Raw genomic sequence first — 16,859 nt, forward strand, 5'->3', positions numbered from 1 at the left:
ACAAATGCTTTCTTTTATTCTATTTCCAAGGGTCCGCTCAACTCATATGGGCAATGTGGGATAAAAGATGTGTAATATATAAAACATATATTAAAATACCCCTTATGTGTCCCTTGGGTACACATCCCCATAAAATAAATATTAAAGTAACACTTTAATATTTTACAATTAAATTAGACGTTACTTTAATAAAACTTCAGGCATTAAAATGTATTAGCAATCAGACTCCGAATAATGCAAGTGATAGCTCATCGGAAAGCTCTCACCGAGGAGTATGAAATCCAATCACCAAAATTGACTTGCATTGTGTCCTGCCGACTTACTAAAAATAGTAAGGATGCTTGAAATTGAGTAAATCAACTTCGTTTTGGACCAAATTGGAAATGACTAGGCCAAAACACTCCAGGATTCCATTAAACCCTTCGTTATCCCTCGGGACCATGTAGAACAAGGCTAACGCACACACATCTGGTCAATTGCTAAAATGGGGACATTACAGTCCGCCCCCCTTGAAATTGCTTGTCCTCAAGCAATCTCAGTCCAGCCTGCTGAATAACCTGCTCACTTTCCCATGTAAAATCTTCCTCCGACAGGTCTTTCCATCTGACCAAATACTCCTTCACTATCCTGTTTCTAAGCTTCCTCTCTCTAGTGTCCAGAATAGCCTCGGGTACTAACACAAGCTTCCCCTCCTCATCGAAAGGGGGTAAATCTGCAGAAGGCACTACACTCTGACCAATGGCTTTCTTAAGCCTAGACACATGAAACACATTGTGCACTCGATTGCCCTCTGGAAGCTCAAGTTCATAGGCGACTTTGCCCACTTTGTGAATCACCCTGTAGGGACCATAAAATCTAGGTTTCAGCTTTTCAGCTCCGCTCTTCTTGAGCGATGACTGTCTATATGGTTGTAGCCTCAAGTAAACCATATCCCCTACCTCGAAGCTACGCTCTATTCGGTGCTGATCAGCATACAATTTCTGTTGATTCTGGGCCTGTTGTATATTCTCTTTGAGAACTTTCAGGATGTCCTAACTATCCTGCAATAAGTTTTTGGCTTTGGGCACTCTACTGTCCCCCAGAACTAAATCCATGAAGCTAGGTGCTTCATAACCATAGAGTGCCATGAAAGGAGTCATCTTGATGGACATATGATAAGTGGTGTTATAACAATACTCTCCCAGATGCAACCATCTGATCCAAGCCTTTTGTTGTGCAGTTACATAGTTCCTCAAATATTCTTCCACCCATTTATTCACAATCTCTGTTTGCCCATCTGTTTGCGGATGATAACTAGTGCTAAGTGTAAGATCTGTACCACACAACCTAAACAACTCTTGCCAAAAAACACTCATAAACTTACTATCCTGGTCGCTGACAATGAATCTGGGCAGCCCATGTAACCTGAATATCTCTCTAAAGAAAAGATTTGCCACCTGTGCTGCTGTGTAAGTGGACGGAATAGCAAAGAAGTGAGAAAACTTCGTCAAGCGGTCCACCACCACCTAGATGCAATCCCTTCCCTGCACTCGTGGTAAACCAATGATGAAGTCCTTCGAAATACTTTCCCATTCCTATTAGGAATGGGCAAGGGCTGTAATAAACCTGCAGGAAATGTGTGCTCTCCCTTATTCTGTTGACAAACCACACACTCCTTGACATACCTCTGAACATCATCCTTGAGCCCTTTCCATGAAAACCGCTCTCGGATCTGCCTGTAGGTCTTGAAGACCCCTGGATATCTAGTTGTGGGTGCATCATGAAATGCCTTCAGTATCGCCTCTCTCAAATGTGATGATGGAATCAAATAAACCCTGTCCTGAACTCTGATCAATCCATCTATCACCTCATAGCGATCATCCTGTATGGTACTTGAAATCAATCCAGAAGCCCAAGCATCTCCGACATACTCTGCTATAATCCGATCTCTCCAATCTCCTGAAATCTCTGCGAGAGCAAATAAGTGAGGTCTCTGAGATAAGGCATCAGCCACCACATTTTTCTTACCTTTGACAAACTCTATGTCAAAGTCATAAGCCTGCAATTTAGTCACCCATTTTTGTTGCCGGTCATTACGATCACGCTGGCTCATGAAGTATTTAATACTGTTGTGATCAGTCTTGATCACAAAATGTCCACCTACCAAATATGATCAAAGTTTGGCCAATGCATGCATTATGGCCAACATCTCCCGGTCATAGACAGAATAAATCTTCTCAACTCCCTGGAGCTTCCTACTCTCGAATGCAATGGGATGCTTCTCCTGCATCAATACTGCTCCAATCCCATCACCTGATGCATCACAATGAAGCTCAAAAGGCTTCGTGAAATCCAGTAGAGCTAGAACTGGACATGAAGACATTACTTGCTTGAAATGCTCAAAACACCTCTGTGCTACCCCTGTCCACACGAAGGCTCCTTTCCTGGTAAGATCTGTCAAGGGTGTAGCAATCTGTGAGAATCCCTTAACAAACCTCCTATAAAAACCACATAAATCAAAGAATCCCTTAAGCTGTGTAAGGTTTGTGGGAGTAGGCCACTCTACAATAGCTCTAATTTTTTCGGGATCAACCCGAACGCCATCTGCACTAATGATATGCCCAAGGTAAAGGAGCTCAGTCATGCCAAACTCACATTTAGATTCCTTGGCATACAATGACTCTCTCTCCAAAATAGATAACACCTCCTCCAGATGATGTAAGTGCTCCTCCTAGGTCTTACTGAAGACCAAGATGTCATCAAAGAAGATCAAGACAAATCTCCTTAGCTGCTTCCTGAATACCTGGTTCATACAACTCTGAAATGTAGCGGGTGCATTGGTTAGACCAAATGGCATAACCATGAACTCAAAGTGGCCATAGTGACATCGAAAGGCTGTTTTCTCAATGTCCTTTGCTCTCATCTTGATCTGATGGTATCCGGATCGCAAATCAATTTTGGTGAAGAAGCATGCCCCATGCAACTCATCAATCAGCTCATCAATCCTAGGAATGAGATACCTGTTTTTAATTGTTTTCTTATTTAGTGCCCTGTAATCGATGCACATGCGCATCGTCCCATCCTTCTTCTTTACCAATACTACTGCTGAAGCAAAGGGGCTCTTACTGGGCATGATATGCCCCATCTCCAACAAATCCTTAATCGCCTTCTCTATCTCATCCTTGTGTTTCTTAGGATGACGATAGGGAGTAATCATAACTGGTTTGGCTCCCTCCTCGAGCTCAATAACATGTTCCATCCCTTTGTCAGGAGGAACCCCATGAGGAATATCGCTAAATACTTTAGCGCGTCTATCAAGTATCTTTTGGATATCTGGTGGATGACTCTTTTCTTGTGGCTTTGGTGAAGTTGGCATAATGTAGCACTCGGCCGCCCACTCTATGTCATCATGACGAAAAAGTCTCTGCATTCTCCTCAAGGACACTACTTTGCAACCTCTATCTGAAAGTCCTCTAAGTACCACAATTCTGCCCTCATGCTGGAATCTCATCTCCAATTTCGCTAGGTTGAGTGTGAACTCAACTAGTGAAGCCATCCATGTCATGCCAAGGATGACATCATAATCTCCCATGTCCACAACATAGAACTCATCCTCCAACTTGTAGCCATCTCCAAACTTGATGCGAAGATTAGATATCTTCCGAGTGCATAATAATTTATCACCGTTAGCCACCATGACTCTAAACTCATCATGCTCCTCTGTCTGTAACCCTCTCCTGGCTACCAACTGTGCATCTATGAAGTTATGTGTAGCCCCAGTGTCAATAAGAGATATCACTTTCTGCCCTTGGATAGTACCCCTGACCTTAAATGTGATTGCCTTTTGGGCCCCTGTCAAGCGTGCCAATGATCTATCATCCTTAGGAATGCTGCTCTCCTCTATAGTGTTACCCTAATCTGAATAGGAGTGCTGATCTTCCCCCTCTGACTCTAACTCTTCTGCTGAAAAATACTCCATTTGATTTGCCTTAGCCTTGAGAGAACATTTATGAGATAAATCCCAAGGCTCTCTACAATGGAAGCACAACTTCTTCTTTCGAAGTTCATTCAAGGTTTCATTGTCTAGTCCTTTTGATCCTTCTTTGGGTTTGCTATACTCTTTTTGAAACGGTTTTTTGTCTTTGTCCTTGCGGTAGGAAGAATCTATTGAATGGTTTTTTCCTTTGTATACCGAAGGGGCTAAATCTCGTGCCTTTTTTGTTGCTTCAGCTAAGGTGAGTGGATCATGTCCCTTCACCCAACCTCGTAATGGATCAGCAAGACCATCACAAAATAACACCACCAATCTCCTAGGAGAGATATCAGTAACAAGTACAGACAAGCGCTGAAACTCGGCAATGTAAGCATCCACAAAATCTGATTGTTTTAACTGTGCTAGCTCCTTGAAATGTAACTCGGGATCCCTAGTGTCAAATCTCTCAATCAATGTTTCGGTGAATTCCTCATAGGATGTAATCTGATTATGCGCCAAAGTCACCATGCCATGATGCCACCATTCATGTGCAACGCCATCCAAGTGCATAGCCGCATACTTGATAGCCTCCTCCTCAGGCATAGGATTTAGCTGCAAGTATGTATCTACCTTCTGCACCCAAGCTCGTGCAGTCATCTTCCCTGAAGCATCATAATAAGGTAAAGAAAGTTTTCCAACTTTCTTTCTCAGCTCAAAGTTTTGATTCCTCCCTCCTGCTCTAGGCATGTGTCTCATCCTCAAGTCCATATAATCTCTGAGGGAAATATCTGCATGAAACTCCGGTCCACTAGCCTCCCAGTCCCTCCTGAACTAATCCTATAACTCGGTAATCTGCGGTTCGTTTACTGGTTGAACCGGATCTCTGGGTGGGAAAGTGGGTAGAAGAGGTCTCGAGCTCGCAGTCCGTACTGGGCGTGCCACGTGTCTAAAGTTATCAGCCTCAATTCCCATTGTTATTGTTTCCCTCATTGTTATTGTTTCTGTTGTTGGCATCACCTGGATTAATATTGACACCCATCTGTCTAGCCATGAGCTGCAACATCATGTCCATTTGCCTATTCTGCTCCTGCTGCATATGCTGCCCCTGCTCTAATGTATCCAGTAACTGTCTGAACATTACCTCCCCCTGATCTGGACCGACATTCCCACCTCCGCCTAATCCTGTATTCCTATCATCTCGATCACCCATATTGTTGTCTTGATCAAAGAATATCTCCTCTGTGTCTGTATGGCTGGATTCAATGTCCACCTGCACGGATGTACTAGACTGTTTGCTTTGCAAGTCTGAAATCCTATTTTGTCTTGCTTTGGTATCGCGGAAATTATAAGGCCCTTGTCGCATGCTCAAACATAAATGCTTAGCCTGTGTTTTTTTTTTAAATTTCTGATTTTAGTGTTCTGACATTTCGTCAAACACTTTTCGCTGTATTCGGCTGTTCCAAATTCCCTATAAGACCTCCACAGGATGGCAGGACTTATAGCTCTGATACCACTGTAATGGGCACCCCTGAATGTCCCAAAAAACTAAACCAAATTGCTGAAAGGAATTATGTCAAACAGTTTGCATTCAACCTCTTATTTTTCCGTTTAATGTTTTAAACCCCTCATAACTCCGAAAATCAAATGTTTATTTGTTTGTTGTGTTTTGTGCATGGAATTGGTATCATACAACATAAACAAGAAAGAAACTACAATAATATGCAAAGTGGAAATGAACTGTTGCTAATAAAATGTTATTTTTAGAATTCATAAAACCAAATACATGGCAGATTTATCAACTCACTAATTACTTCAGCATTATTGACATAATACTCCAGCCCATGCTTTCGAACTTGCTGCTACAGTGCCGCGTGAATAGTGCCACGTGAATAGTGTTGCGTGAATAGTGCTGCATGAACAGTGCTGCTACAGTACTTTGTCCTTCAATCAGTTGACTACCTTCGTAATATCATTTCCTCAAAGCGGCATAAGCGTCGGACAAGTAGTGAAGAAGATATGAGCAAAATACCAAATCTGCCTGTAGCTGGAAATGCAACAAAATTGTCTGATAATGAAGCCGATAACAAAGAATTCCAAAGGCCAAACTCCAAGGGAATGACGTCTAGAATGTTACAAGAGAGGATAAACGTCCTCAAATGCCAAAAACGGAGTTGCAACTCACACACCAATTTCTTCTCATATTCAACCTGTCTAATGAAGCCACAAATGCTTCCTTTTATTCTATTTCCAAGGGTCCGCTCAACTCATATGGGCAATGTGGGATAAAAGATGTGTAATATATAAAACATATATTAAAATACCCCTTATGTCTCCCTTGGGTACACATCCCCATAAAATAAATATTAAAATAACACTTTAATATTTTACAATTAAATTAGACGTTACTTTAATAAAACTTCAGGCAATGTATTAGCAATCAGACTCTGAATAATGCGAGCAATAGCTCATCGGAAAGCTCTCATCGAGGAGTATCAAATCCAATCACCAAAATTGACCTGCATTGTGTCTTGCCGACTTACTAAAAATAGTAAGTATGCCTAAAACTGAGTAAATCAACTTCGTTTTGGTCCAAAATGGAAATGACTAGGCCAAAACACTCCAGGATCCCATTAAACCCTTCGTTAGCCCTCGGGACCATGTAGAACAAGGCTAACGCACACACACTTGGTCAACTGCTAAAATGGGGACATTACATAGTGGGACAATCTAGATTGAGAATTTATGCACTTTAAGGCTTGATTGTTAATCATCGAAATGAATTCCCTATGTATGAGATAATGACTCCAATAACTAATGCTTCTACAACAACAGAGAATTCCTTATTGTAAGTGACATTCTTCTTTTGGCATCATTCAATTTGTTATTGAAAAGGGCCATAAGTATAATATCCACTTTTTGGAATAGGATTTATTGATAGGTAAGCGGCATTTTGCACATTAAGTCAAATTGTGATATGCTATCAAGATTCAACTATGTAGTTTTTGAGACAAACTCATTGACCCATGTTTCATGTGTAGGGGTTTATAAGAAACCATCTCGCATGAGAACGAATGGGACACTTAGCACTCATTGCATCTAGATTATGCTTATAGAAGTGAAGCTCCAAGACTTATTGGGAGGTGACCCATTTCAATACTACTCCATAGCAAGCATACTTAACCACAGAGTTTCCTCCAATATTAAGCCCACTTTACTTGCATCCCAATTCGCAAAACCTTCAGAAAATGTTGTGCCTTATGAACCATTCATTATAAAGCCCCTTAAGCTCATCAATTGATAAGCAGGGAATATTTTCCATAAGTCAACTTGTGATATTACTATCAGGACTCAACTATGCAGTTTTTGATTCAAACTCATTGACCCATGTTTCATGAGTAATGATTCAGAAGAACCCATCTCCCATGATAATAAATGGAACACTTAGCTCTCATTGCATCTAGATGATGCTTACAGAGGTGAAGAACCAAGACTTCTCAAGAGGTCGCCCATCCTAGTACTACATCAACTCAAGTGCACTTAATCACAGAGTTTTTTCCAAGGTTAAGTCACTTTGTTTGCAACCTCATTTGCAAAACCTTCAGCAAGTGTTGTGCCTTTGATTCGCTTTGGAAAATATCTCCTACTTACCAATTGATGAGCTTAAGGGGCTCTACAATGAATGGTTCATAAGGCTCAACACTTGTTGAAGGCTTTGCAAATGGGGGTGCAAGCAAAGCGGGCTTAACCTTGGAGGACACTCCGTGGTTAGGTCTCGATGCTTCACCCTTGTGAGCATCACATAAGTGCAATGTGTGCTAAGTGTTCCATTCATTCTCATGAGAGATGGGCTCTTGTGAACCACTACTCATAAAAAATAAGTCAGTGAGTTTGACTCAAAAACTACATAGTTGAATCCTGATAGTAATATCACATTTTGACTCTATCTAGAATATATCTCCTACTTATCAATTTACAAGATTAAGTGTATTTATAATGAATGGTTCATAAAGCACAACACTTAATAAAGGTTTTGCAAATGGAGTGGGCTTAACTTTGGGGAAACTTCATGTGTAAGTGCACTTGAGCTAGAGTAGTACTGGGATAGGTAACCTCTTGGGAAGTCCTAGTGCTTCACCTCTGCAAGCAAGACCTAGATCCAATGGGTGCTAAAATGAGAGATGGCTTCTTGTATACCACTACTCATGAAACATGAATTAATGAGTTTGATTGAAGAACTACATAGGTGAATTCTGATAAGCTATGTACCAGATTTTACTTATCAAGTGACGAGCTTAAGTGGTTTTGTAATGAATGGTTCATAAGGCACAACACTTAATGAAGGTTTTGCAAATGTAGTTGTAAGCAAAGTGGGGTTAACCTTGGAGGAAATTCCATGGTTAAGCATGCTTGAGTTGGAGTAGTACTGCGATGGGTGAGCTCCTAGGAAGTCCTAGTGCTTCACCTATTTGAGCATCACCTAGATGCAATGAGTGCTAAGTGTTTCATTCTTTCTCATGAGAAATGGGTTCTTGTGAACCATTTTTATGAAACATGGGTTATTGAATAAAAAACAACAAAGTTGGGAAGTCCTAGTGCTTCACCTATTTGAGCATCACCTAGATGCAATGAGTGCTAAGTGTTTCATTCTTTCTCATGAGAAATGGGTTCTTGTGAACCATTTTTATGAAACATGGGTCATTGAATAAAAAACTACAAAGTTGAATCTTGATAGTAATATCACAATAGGATTTATTAATGAATAATAATAATAAAATCAAAATATAAAAGAATAAAACTAAAATATAATATAATATAATAAAATTTTAATGAAGTTTAATGAATGACCAAAAGATATGAAATGAAGAGTTGTGACTCCTTCAAACACAAGATATAAAAGTGAGAAGAGTTTGTTTCAAAGGGGATATGAAGGGAGGAAGGAAGAAAGAAAGGAGCATATCAATCAAGAAAGAGTTAATGGAAGAAGAAAGGAATGAGAAAAAAATCAAGAAGTGACTCCTTTAAAAGGCAAAAATGATGAGGGTTGTACTCTTTCACAGTATTGTAATTGTGAAATACTATAACTCTTTCAAAGGGCAGAAATATGAAGGGTTGTACTTAGGGTGGAATTTATGAAAGGGTGTGACTTCTTCCAACTCGAAGTTGTAAGAGGGACAAATCGATTGCACAAAGATTGATGAATTGGAAACGGAGAATAAGCAATCCGAACATCAAGGAATAAATGAATTCAGCACAATGGAATAATCAACTTTGATTTGGGTAAGAAAGTCAGAAATAAACCTGAGGTAGAATTTAAGAACCGCAGTCTATATACTAATGAAAATATGATCAAATTGCCAACCCATCAAGAAATATAGGATACATAATTAATTAACTGATTTAGTAAGTTATTAATTGGGAGTAAAGTTATCCTTTTATTTCAGAGGTGCACTGTACAATGATACTGGGATTCCTTACAGATAAGACTGGGATGGCATGATGCTGGCACATATGACAAGAGCATTCAAGAGTGGCCAAAGTGTGGTGGGGCCAATGGAAGCTTGCGATTTGAGATAGAACTAAACCATAAAGCAAATGCTGGTAAATTCTTACCTATATAATTTCTTTTAAAATTTTAAACTAATTTTTTGAATGACTCTGATACTTTCAAATGTAATTACAGGTCTCATAAATGCGTTAAAGCTCTTGCAGCCCATCAAGGACAAATATACAAATATTACATATGCAGACTTGTTCCAGTTAGCAAGTGCCACAGCCATTGAGGTCTTTCTCTTTCTCAGGCATGCAAATGTGTTTCGATGGCAGTATTTCTGTAAAAATCATGCACTTTTTTGTCAATCAGTTTCTATGCTTTTTATTCCATAACCTTTGACTGAAACATTTGAGAATTTCAGGATGCTGGAGGTCCTAAAATTCCCATGAAATATGGGCGAGTAGATGCACCACAACCTGAAGATTGTCCGCCAGAAGGGAAACTTCCAGGTATGCTATGTTTCAACAATTTTATTATGATGTAGTTTGCAGGTAAACTATATGCAAGATGCAATATACTCCTATTCTACTTTGTAGGTTAATTTCATGACTCATAACCACATTTCTTGTTTCTAGTCAATGCCCTTTTTTTGAACATCTAACTTTGCAAACCTAGAGAGATGTTTCAACCTCTGGACATACTTCTTGAGTTTTGTAAATCTGCTTGGAACCTTTTTGAATTTTTGGAAGTTATTGCCTAAGGGAGGATTGTTGAGGGTTGCCTTTTCTACATGCAGTTTATACCATATCTCTACCAGCTGACCTAAATTTTAATTTTCACTTTCTTTAGTTACTATCTCGGGCCTCTACTATCAACTCAGTAGACTTTTAAAATCTCCAATCTTGAAAATTTTATTACTTTTCAGGAGAACGATTTTGAATATATTTTGAGAATCCATTCTTTCCCATGAGTTTTTCAAAGATCCACCTTCCTTACAAGAAGCTGTAGTAAGGCTCTTTTGCATTCTGAACACATTGTGTTATTACTCATTGTAACCTGAGTTGTAATTACTATGGATAATTCTTTTTTTTTATGATCTTGTGACTTAGGCAAAAATGAGATGGATATGTATAGAGTAGATTACCTGTTATAACTAAATTTCAGTCGGTAAACAATTCAAGTATCTTTGTGTCTGTTTTGTATAAAGCTATTTTAATTACCTTGCTCAAGAAGTTAGGGTAGGTTGTCTTGGGAAAAGGACGGGAAATGGGAAAAGGGGCAGGGAGAGTGGGTTAAACTTACCAAGGGATTGAACTCTCCAAAGTTTGAAAAATGGTTTGAGACGTTGGAACAAAAAAAGATCCACACATGGGCCTTCACAAAGTAGGTCTCATACACCAAATTGATATCTTGGTGTAAAGATGATATAAAAATTACCCTAACCTTTATAATTACATTTTGTTTAGACATCTTGAGTTTTATGCTCAAACAGTAGTTGCTTTGGAGAAGCAGTTGAGATTGTTGCTTAAATAAAGAATGTGTTGACATTTCTACGTATTGAATCAGTAAACAATTTGAGATAGCAATCATCTTTAGTGTACAAGCAAGTTGCAACAAAGGGGTCTAAAAGAATCAATGATGTGGTCACTCCTCTATTCTCTATTCTGCCAGCTATTGACTTGCTATTGATATAGAATCAACATGCTATATAGGAGAAGAATATATCAGTAGAAAATATGACAGACAATATCCCTCAATAAATCAAGTGGAAATCTCAGAGATCTCCTTTTTTATTTTATAAATAAAATTATTAATTACATATGTCTGTTCCCCTCTAATTTAGAAATAAGAATTTATATACAATTTTAATAATTAGGTTTCTAGATACAATCCAGTCCAAGGTGCCAGCATATAATTCCTATTGTAATCCAACTGTCTAAAGCTCCATGCCAGTGAGCATGAATGCCATTTAACATTTTTTATCCCACCAATCTATAGGTCTAACTTAAACAAACCCTCCTAATTTTTAATTAAAAAATTTCAGATCTGTACCATCAAATTGCAGATCGGGCTGCCCAAGCTCGAATTGCAATTTTTATTTTTGCCTCAAATTTGAATTTTGTCAAACATAGGCAAATTTATAGTCAAAATTTATAGAAACAGCCACCTAGATGCAATGGTGAGGTCTGATCTTGTGCAAAATGCTCCCACAAAATGCGATCTTGGATCTGAATCATGGCCCTCCAAAAGATGAAGCGAAACACTCTCCAATGGCTATGCAATGAAATGCTCCTTTGGCTCTGATACCATGCAAAAATTTGCCTAAAGCAAAGAATAGAAATGCCAAGATCTAGTAGCTCAAGAGATAGCACGAGAGACAAAATGATATGATCAAATGATTGATTCAATATTTATCAAATAATAATGGATGTCCAATCAAATATTTAGATACGTACAATGTAGACGTGCCCTAATATATAGGTAATGCATGATAACTAGGAGTGATGTAAATGATAAGCTATCAACTAGACAAGACATGTCAGTAAAGGTGGATCATCCTCCATTGTGTAACAAAGTGTGTGCAGCAAGAGTATCATAATGTGATAAGAACACAAAGGTGGAGCTCACAAACAATGAGGTGTGAGGTGACAACTAAGTTCAAGTGGATTTCGCCTACATCATGTGCTAAAATAAAATGCAAACTCCTATGTGTCTACATGACAATCAATATGTAAAAATGATATCCTAAGTAAACTTAAGTGTAATTAGTAATTTTTAATTACACGAACACCTCCCCTTAAGTGTAACTTAGGGGAATGCACTTATGCTCACAAAAGCTAGATGACATTGCATTATGGGTCCCAACTACTAGGCCATGTTAGGTACCCATGTACTAACTACAAATGCAAAAACAATGCAATTTCTCATAAATTGGGGAGAGGGAAAACCTCACGGGAAAAATCCTCCCCCAAAAAAGAGATAAAAAAGAAAGCAAGATGCATGTATGGATTGAGTAATCAAGACACTCAATTATGATCTACATCATGTATATACAATAAAAAATTCCTCCATAGGAAGAAAAGGAGGAGATATTATATCCCCCCCATAGTGAATAATCTCTTGCAAGTATGGTGAGTGCTTGAAGACAAAAGGTGGTCCAATGCCTACAAAGCACATTTCTCCCCTTAAGAAGAAGATACACCAAGTACAAATGCAAGAATTGTGGATAGGAAGAAGGAAGGGGAATCAAAATGAAGTATGATGTCTTTGAAGTCTAATTATGTGTCACCATGTCCTTGGTTGATGAAGATGCCACAAACCAATCAGGATTAAACCTAATAGAAGAAGGTGACAAACAAGGAACCAATGGTGACCGATCAATTTGAGAATTTGGATCAAACTCCAAAGGAAAAGATGCCTCCTCAATGTGAATAAGGAAGAGAAGCAAAGAAGCCCCCCCTCAAAAGTGAATGTACACCTATTATAGATGCTCTTGGATCAATATAGGAGTTGCACCAAGAAAATTGAATGACGTTCCTCTCGTTAGCAAGAAATGATGCCATAGGTGTATGTCCTGCTCAATCAGTAGGAAGAACCCTCAAAATGTAGGATATCTCAGGAAACTGACTAGGAATCTCCAACACATGAGAATGATCAATTTGTACCTTGCAAATGACATCTCAAGTGAAGTGTGAGACACATGGATGCCAATCTCCAAAGATGTAAAAGATTTCTCTGAAGTGAAAGAGACCTCCTGCAACTGTTGTATCAAAGGATCCACAATCATGTCAAACACAACTGAAGAAGGATCATCCTCAACAAAGAGAAGATGAATGTCATCAATTTAGTCTCCCAAATCCTCAATGTAGGACTCCACAAACAAACCTGTAATGTCTGTCAAGAAGTCATCCAAAGGAACTGTGACTGGGAGACAAGGAATTTCCTGTTGCACTGAATCACAAGGAATATCTTGTTGCATTGAATCACAAGCAACTATCGTTGGAACAATACAAGAAACATGAGGAACAACAATAGGAGAAGTGATCTCAATTGGAGGCTTTGGATCATCAAGATTCTCATCGAATGCAGGTTTTATGATGAACTTTGATGTATCATCATTATGGGGAATAGCATTTGCATCATCAAGTGAAACGAGACAATCTGCAATTGGATCAATTGGTAGTCAAGGAATATGTGGATCACCAAAATGTTCCCAACTAATATTCTGAACTAGACGAGGGGAATAATTATTCCCAATCTTAGAGTAGACTCAGTAATATCTTATAAAAGAGACTCCTAATTACACCTCTAATATGAGCATCCTTAGTCACCCAAACTTGTCTCTTTCAATTTGTTTTTGGCTCAGGGATGAGTCCATAAAGATTAGATAAGATATTAAGCCATCTACAATGTGCGATGACTCCTTTTTCCCATAATGCATAATTATCCCTAGTCAATTATGTGACAACAGGATGTATTGCTACTCCCATGATATACATCTCACATGAAATAAAAGATCAATTTACCCCCAAAAAAGCAATGAATCAAAGACACCCCCCAAAATAATTAAAAAAAAGAAAGAAAAGAATTTGGTACTTTTATGGTGCGATTACAATTGCCACTTATTTAATTTGGCCAAAGTGGACTTTTGATTTTGATTATTACAACAACAAATATGAAGCAATGACACAAGATCACTAAAGGATCCACAAAGTAGTACCCAATAGGCCAAAATAACGAAGTAGTACCCAATAGGCCAAAATAAAGCAAATGTTGAAAGTCAAATTTTCATCCAATGAAGACTATACTATGATAGCAAATCGGGATTGCTCTCTAAAAATGACATACTTTCCAAAACCATGGCAGTTGAAAATGTGTTCGTATGAGCTGAAAGCCTCTGAAGTTGCAAAATCAAGGACTCGACAGGTACAATCACAAAAATATGCACTTTCTCCAAAATACGTCCATAAAATAAAAAACTAGCGGCACCATTGAAAAATTCAAGAATTTTAGGCCAAAATAAAAAAAATGGCATTGAAATTGGAGTCCGTATGACCAAGTTATGGCCTTCTGAAGATGGATTGCCAAATTGAAAATGCAAATGGTTAGGGCTGCTTGATTTCAAAAAATGATGACATCAATGATCATAGGAACCTAAATTTGACGATCAAACAGTCATCACTGCAAAACAAAATTGCCCAATTTTAATAGTCAAATGATTGCTGAATTTCGCATAGCAATTTGATCACGCAAACGAGGGAATAAAATTGACGGTCTCCTGCCCATCAAAACAAAAAGGAAAATCCACCTAATGACAACCAGATGCTTGTCAAATTTAATATTGTGAATTTTTGCTAAAATACTAATTTTTATTCAAATTCATTTAGTAGATTGCTTGTTCACCTTAGAGGGATGACGTGGTAGTTTAAGCTGATGTGGCTGAATTGAGATCTGTATGGATTCTATTGATGTGGTGGACGAGCGCGAAAAAGACTAGTACTTCGTACAATTGTCTTGGGTAGATTTGATCTATGTATTAATGAAGAGTACTCCAATTATAATGCAACACTTGTTGTTGTCAATGAGCTTGGAGGTGTGAGAGAGCATAGATCAGTACAACTTTTGCAACGTTGCTCCAAAGTCAGATCTGATTCAACATGATTAGTGAATGAGGGCTTGGGGTTGGTCTTTGTGCTTGATTGGATGTGCGGACGTTGGATGACCCATGATCTGAGCAACCAACGTGCATGCATTTGGATCAAATGCCGCTCGATGTGGAATTCAAATCGTGCACACAATGTTTGTGTGTTTTGGTCAATCTCTACTTGTTAAATAATGACACTGTCTTAGAATTTGATCAATGCCAGTTAATGGAGAAAAATCTATTTGGATTTGCGGTCGCAATTGCATGAGTCAACTGATTGGATGTGGAGGTTCCAAATGAGACTCGACTGTGATGCACAAGACCAGATTTGTTCTCTATAGTTGCTTCACTACGATGCGAATTCAAAGAAATGCCGATGAGGGCATGTCTCTGTTTGGATCCAGTGATTGTGCACCAATGGCGTGTTGGTTGTGGACTAGAGGATCAACATAGAAAACCGGGTCTCGATGTTAATCAGTTTTCTATGTTGATCAGTGACTCCAAAGTCTATGTGAACTATAGATCGGGTTCAATCACCACGGAATGTGATGAGATTGGCTTGAGACATGGACAATGGACCTTCGTGGTCTTGTGGTACGAAGTCCTCCTTGGATGACTTGAGCTAAGAGTACATGGGAAGCTAAGGTGTATGCTTGACTTGAGTTGCGAGCATGATAGTGAATGCAACTCATCAATGTTTGGATGAATGCTTGTGGAGGGAGCTCTAGTCTAATGTGAATGAGAAGAGCACGAGATGCTTATGTTTGGGAAGGGGAGTGATCAGAGTGTATGTATGACAATTGGTGCTTGATATCAATGGCGTTGAATTGGATTGCTCGATGCTCGTGCTCGGTTCAATGCTAGTTAGGGGCGTATAGAACCGCGTTGTAGAAGATTCCGGATTTGGGATCGTGGTAGGCTTTGCACGGTTAGATTTGGTGTACATATCTTGTCCCAAAACCTCCTCAAATGGCAGATGCTGTTGATAGGAGGAGCACAATGTGGTGAGGGGTGTGGGATTTTTAATCCTGCATGCTCCACGTTATGTTTCAAAATTTCTTTATATAATGTACTCTCCCGCACCTCAACAAAGTGGTATGGGTGACATTATACCAGAGGCTCTTCTTTGGACTTGCGTTGAGGGTTTGCTGGCATGCAGTGTATGGATTAAACAAAGAATATACTTTGTCCTTGCCTCTTTTCAACAACCAAACTCACAAGTAGGGCTAGGCCCCAAATTTTACCAGAAAAATAATAATGATGGTAACAGAATAATTAGAACAAATATTTTTTGAAACGTATTTTAAATTTTTTTTTTTTAGATCTGTACCATCAAATTGCAAATCGGGCTGCCCAAGTTCGATTTGCAAAAAAGTATATTGACTCAAATTTTTGCCAAAGGAAGGCAAATTTCCTAGTAACAATTAATGGAAACAGCCACCCAGATGCAATGGTGAGGTCCGATCTTGCACAAAATGCTTCTACAAAAACGCTGATCCTGGATCTGAATCATGGTCCTCGAAAAGATGAAGCAAAATGCTCTCCAATGGCTATGCAATGATACACTCCTTTGGCTTTGATACCATGTAAGAATTTGCCAAAGGCAAAGAATGAAAATGCCAAGATCTAAAAGCTCAAGAGATAGCACAAGAGAAATTAAAGGTTATGATCAAATGATTGATTCAATATTGATCAAATAATAATGGATGCCCAATCAATATTGAGATATGTACAATGTAGATGTGCTTGAATAAATGGCTAATGCATGATAA

At 38.8% G+C, this 16,859-nt stretch overlaps 1 protein-coding gene across 2 annotated transcripts in view; it reads left to right on the forward strand.

Moving 5' to 3' along the window:
• Positions 1-16,859, forward strand: part of LOC149555568 (putative L-ascorbate peroxidase 6, chloroplastic/mitochondrial) — an 80,534-nt gene that overhangs the window by 18,443 nt on the left and 45,232 nt on the right. For both annotated transcript variants that reach the window (XM_089829686.1, XM_089829685.1), the window contains exons 3-5: positions 9,430-9,550; positions 9,633-9,733; positions 9,865-9,952. In XM_089829686.1, the coding sequence (XP_089685812.1) occupies positions 9,430-9,550; positions 9,633-9,733; positions 9,865-9,952 (310 nt within the window). The remainder of the gene's footprint in view (positions 1-9,429; positions 9,551-9,632; positions 9,734-9,864; positions 9,953-16,859) is intronic.

The sequence above is a fragment of the Cupressus sempervirens genome, chromosome 5, assembly GCF_028749045.1.
Source record: "Cupressus sempervirens isolate cs-2001-9-10 chromosome 5, ASM2874904v1, whole genome shotgun sequence".
NCBI classification, from domain to species: Eukaryota; Viridiplantae; Streptophyta; class Pinopsida; order Cupressales; family Cupressaceae; genus Cupressus; species Cupressus sempervirens.